Genomic DNA, 5,440 nt, shown 5'->3' with positions numbered 1-5,440 from the left:
AGAAGTAAATATTTCTTATATTTTGAGTTTTGAATTCAAAATGTCAAAGACATATATATATATATATATATATTAAAAATCCTTACCATGAAATGCATTTAACACCCTGGTTGGCCTCATTTTGAAGCTGAGGGACGGGAACCCGAGAGAAGCCGAACGAAAAGGGGCTAAGAGTGTGGTCAACACCCTGTCCTAGTGCCAATCTCGATCTTTCTCTCCAGATCTCGCCGGCGGCGATCTCCCATAATCTCTGGTCAGTGAATCTCATTTTTTGTAGGGTTTTCGAAATTGGGCAAAAGTATGTTGAGTTTTTTGGTTTTGATTGCTGAAGAAATTGGGGATCTTTGTTTGGTTGTCTTCAAAGTTTAGGAAAGAAAGCGAAAATAAATTTATTTGGAATATTGCAATGGTTTGTCAGGAGTTTTTAGGCTGATGATGTGCTTTTTAGTGGCTCCAAAATTTCTGCAGCTTAGTTGTTAATTTGGAGAGACATTTGTTGTGTTGTTGTTCCAATGGAATGTTGTGAGCTTATAAGGTTTAATGTTGATGTGCAAATCTGTCTTATTCACTGATCTTCGGTTTTATTTTAATGGATTTAAATACGCTAAACCAGTAGAAATTAAAATGGGTATTACACAAGATTTCCTCAACGCTGTTGATGAGTGTCTCCAGGAGGAACTTAAGTGTCTCTGCAAGTATTCCATTAAGCAGGTGTTTTCTGGAGGTTGGTTTTTATTTGTTTCAGTTAATTGCTGAACCTTCAGCACTTCATTTTGTTGTAAGAAAGTGTCTCTTTTACTAGGATTGTTGCAAGCGTTTTTCAATTTTGGTTGGATCTTGGGATGAGAGGTTTACATATTTGGTTTATGAGAAAATGCAGGGAAGAAAAGTGGATAGTGAAATGCCATATATATGGGATTTTCTATTGTTTGGGAACAGAAAATGCAACTTTTAAATATACCTTTTCCTGTGTTCTGTTTTGTGTAAGAATGGAAAAGATTAGCGACTGCTATTAGTTTATACTTCCCATGTTCAGAGGATATTACGGAGAGGTAGTTGGGAGGCCTAGCTAAATAATACATAAAAAATATGTTATATAAATCAATCATAATTTTATTATATAAAACCATATTTACAACGAAACATATCGGAATTTGATCTTATGTATAGAGAACATTTAGGGTAACCCTTTAAATATAGAAGCACGTTATTTCTAAGATAGTACAAAAGACAAATTACGTAATCTTCCTTTGGTAATGGCCTACAGGGGTAACTGCTCCTCTTGTCCTCTGTGCCTCCATCGCTGGTGTTGTTTTAAGTCCTGAACATGTCAAAGTGATAAAATAGTTTATTCAAGTAGCATACATATACATAGAATTGGATAGATGATGGAAGTGAGTACATGGTTAACATGAATAAATAATTCATATTCATACTGGTAATAGTATTATCAATCTGAACCCAACATACACTTGTTAAGGACTAAATTTTTGTTGTATATATATCATATAGGGTGATGCATATATTCTAACTAAAACATTTATGTGAATTACACATTCTTGAATATCAATGAATATGAGTTCAATTCTATCTTATTCATACAGCTTGAAATTCCTCATTGCAAGACTAAAAGTGCCAAACAAATATGACAACAATTTAAAACTGAAGTGGTTAGAGCGTTTTGAGCTTCAAACCTAGGAGAAATGGAGTCTAAACTGGAGGCTCTTGTAATCCCTCTACAATTATGGGATTACGAGTCATGAGCATAGCAATTAAGTTGAGTGCTAGACGACTTATTTTGTATAAAAAATGGAAACAAAGTTGGTGTAAGTAGTCCCATGCCATCTTTACTGTAAGGATGACCCAAAAACCAAGCAGCATCCGTCCAAATATTGGAACTAAAATCAGCAATAATAAGATTGGGGCAAGTGCGCCAAAGAGGAGTTGAATGGGCCTAATAAACTTAAACTTCTTGCCAACAATAACTGTTCCCATATAGATGGAAATAACAACAACAAAAGAAGATATTGTGGCATCTTCAAATGGGGAAACACTGTTGGCTTGAAATTTCACTTGGATGAAGACTCCCAACGTTGAAAGGAAGAGTACATAAGCTTCAAATGCAATGCGGAAACTTGATCTTGCTCTGTGATGCCAAGAAAATGAAATTACTTTGATTCATGATCACATTTAATGAAACGAGTGTTTAATAAGCAAGTTATTAATGAAATTCATAATAAACCAAGAAAATACACAAAGCCTTCTCAATAATGAAGGCACAAATACAATGCTAAATTTAATTAATTAATACCTATATTTGTGGAGTGAGTATGTGATGGTGGAAATAATTATCCGAATCCAGTGTTGTGTTATAGTTAAATGACTCAAGGTCCTCCCCTAAATACATTTATCATCTACAAGGTTAGATAGAAATTTGGGTTATGAGAAAATGTGGGGAAGAAAAATAGAAAGTGAAATGCCATATATGGGACTTTCTATTGTTTGGGAACACAGAAAATGCAACTTCTAAATATTCCTTTTCCTGGTTCTATTTTGTGTTTGAATGGGAAAGATTAGCAACTGCCATTAGTTTATACTTTCTATGTTTAGATGATATTATGGAGAGGTAGTTGGGAGGCTTATCTAAACAGTATGCAGACAATATATTTTATTAATTAATTTCATAATTCTATTATATAAAACCATGTTTACAATGAAACCTGTCATTAGACAGGTGGGCATTTGATCTTTAAATATGGATAAGGGGAAGACTAATTACCAATATATAGAGAAAAAAATAAAGATACTACCTTTTTTTTTTTTTTTTTAATAACTTAACTAATATTAAAACAACACTTCTAACGAGAGTATAGGATGACACCACTTTAAAAACTATAAGAACAAAATATTTATTATTCCAATGGGCCAAAACAACTCAACAAATTCTAAATGGAGGGTAACTACTGCTCTTACCCTCCTTCCCTATCTCTCATGTTGTTTTGATTCTTGATCTTGAACATATCAAAGTTGTAAAATGTTTCATCCTAATAGCATGCGGTTTTCACTGAGAACATGATTCATATGATAAGGAGTAGCCATCCAAAATATGGGATTAGGATCAACAAGAACAAACTTGCAGTTCAAAAACCTAATATGACCCAACATAAGGAATGTCTTCTGTCTTCAATTTTGGGGGTTTTATCACCATTGAGGATTTCATAAACTACAACTATCATAAAATATATAAATATTGCAAACAAAGAGATTCACTTAACTATGTGTTGGGCAAACGGAGGAACATTCTCACCTTTGTATTTTGCAAGGACATTTGAACCTAGAATCGGAAGAAAAAAAGATGAAAACTGATGAAGCTTTGTCATGAAAACAATAAAATAAAATAAAAACAAACAGAAAATTTAATTAGATTTACGAAAATAAGGAACTAGTGGCATCAATTCAAAAAATTAAGTAAATATGATCAAATCAACCCTTTTATCTAATTTTAGAGAATATTATACAGTTTCATGTAAAATAATTTTATTTTTAGAATATTAAAAGTACATAAAAAAATATGAAGAGTAGTGTTTTAGTGGATAAAACACCTAACATCCAACATGTATATGTGAGAAGCAAATAATTGAAATAATAACTTAATTTTATTTTGAGATTTAACTTAAAACTAAGCTTGAAAAATTGAGTACCCACGAGTAGAAAAGCATTGAGGGAAAAGGGTGAAATGTCTAATGGTATTATTTTTATTGAAACCATACATGAAAGACAATTTTAATTGGTTAAGATATACTTTTAAATGGGTATATATATATATATCAAATGAAGGGACAAGCAGAGTTACTTGGGAAACATAAAAGTTGAAAGAAATGATTTAAAAAGAGAGTGATTGAATTCAACAAATGGGTCAGGTAAGTTAGAGAGCATTAAAAACAAAATCGAGGTGGCTCGGCGAACAAAATGGAAAAAGGGCATGAGGGAAAAGCCGTTGAGGCTTTTGATGCAAGAAAATGATGGGGAAGAGAGTAGCAATCATGTGTGTGGCATGATTGGGCAACCATAAAATAGCAGGAGAGGAGAGAAGATGGCATACCTTGGTCTTCTAGCCATGAAGAGAGAGGAAGCCCGAAGGTAGATGGGGCTGGGGCTGTAGATCTTACTTTGAAGTTCGAAGTAAGAGAGAGGAAGTATGTTGAGGAATTCTGTCAAAGTATGTTGAGGAAGATGGGCTGTAGATCTTACTTGTGGAGGGAGGTCAATATTTATTTGCGGATCCGCGCATTGGAGTTGTCGAAGTATATGTTGAGGAATGTCAGGATTATGAGTGTCCTGGTCAGGGCTATGAAGGGGAGCGAAGTATGAAGGGCGCATTGGAGTTGTCGAAGCTATGAAGGGGGAGCGAAGTATGAAGGGAGCGATCAATACGAACCTTAATTTTAGATTAAAATAAAGTGCTTACCTACCGTAATAAATATTAATAATACTTTAAAAAATTGGTTTAAATTAAAATAACTAACCACTCCTAAAATGGATGAAAATATTTTATCATTTGACTTCTCAACTTTAAAATTTAAGTTAAACTTAAATTTAAGCTCAATTATAAAAACATTTCCATGAATTGATATGAAGTTATAGCATACAAATTAATTTTTTAAAATTTTACATGCTTGTGATTAATTTAATCTACAGTCATGAATTTAAACTTATGATTAATTAAATTATAAGTTAATGTTCTCTTTGAAGTTGTTTTGATATTTATAGACCATACTACCTTAAATTTAGTTTGTTTAATCATATTGGCTTTACTTTGTTTTTTAAAGAAAATCAAAGTTTTAAATAAATACTTGTAATATTTTTAGTTTTGAAGTGCTTTGGGATAAATAATTTTTATTTATTTTGAATTATCGACACAACAAAATCTCACCGACAAAAAAACAACTATATTTGTATATTAAAAAGAAAAAAAAGCTTACTCAAAAAAGAAAAAAAAAATCATACACCACCATGAAATGTATTTTAAAAAAAAATGAAGATATTTGCTACAATCTAACAATGTAAACCATTAACACACAATACTAATTTATACATGACTTATCTTATCACTATCTTTTTTCTTTTTTTTTTTTTAATTCTTTCTTTTGCTCAATATATTTCCTCTTAATTGATGTAAGTTGGCATATACTTCTCTTTTATTTTTAACAACTTTAATTTTACAAATAGAAAATAAAAATATAAAGGTAATAAATTTTTTAAAAAATACAAATATATCCAAAAAAAAAAGATTTCACAGGTTAAAACGTTTTTTATAGATAGAAATTTGTTATCAAATATGATTATTAAATTTTAAAATTATAAAACATTAATAAGATATAATGTTTAACAACTACAACCACTTTAAAAAATAGTTTCTCCTATTTATATGACTTAAAAA

The 5,440-nt window shown here is 31.2% G+C and overlaps 1 protein-coding gene across 3 annotated transcripts; it reads right to left on the bottom strand.

The window, feature by feature from the left end:
- Positions 1-1,162: 1,162 nt before the first annotated feature.
- Positions 1,163-4,388, bottom strand: LOC117932412. Of its 3 annotated transcripts, XM_034853653.1 has the most exons (3): positions 4,103-4,388; positions 3,308-3,334; positions 1,701-2,146 (listed from the first exon to the last, which is right to left on the bottom strand). In XM_034853653.1, the coding sequence occupies exons 1-3, from the start codon at positions 4,378-4,380 to the stop codon at positions 1,711-1,713; spliced, it is 741 nt and encodes a 246-aa protein (XP_034709544.1). In that variant the 5' UTR covers positions 4,381-4,388; the 3' UTR covers positions 1,701-1,710. The 3 variants fall into 3 exon arrangements, 2 of the variants coding, with proteins under 2 accessions (XP_034709544.1, XP_034709545.1); XR_004654169.1 differs by lacking the exons at positions 1,701-2,146; positions 3,308-3,334 and adding an exon at positions 1,163-1,321; XM_034853654.1 differs by lacking the exon at positions 3,308-3,334.
- Positions 4,389-5,440: the final 1,052 nt, after the last annotated feature.

Source organism: Vitis riparia, chromosome 15 (genome assembly GCF_004353265.1).
Source record: "Vitis riparia cultivar Riparia Gloire de Montpellier isolate 1030 chromosome 15, EGFV_Vit.rip_1.0, whole genome shotgun sequence".
Taxonomy (NCBI): domain Eukaryota; kingdom Viridiplantae; phylum Streptophyta; class Magnoliopsida; order Vitales; family Vitaceae; genus Vitis; species Vitis riparia.
This window is presented reverse-complemented; position numbering and strand designations above follow the sequence as displayed.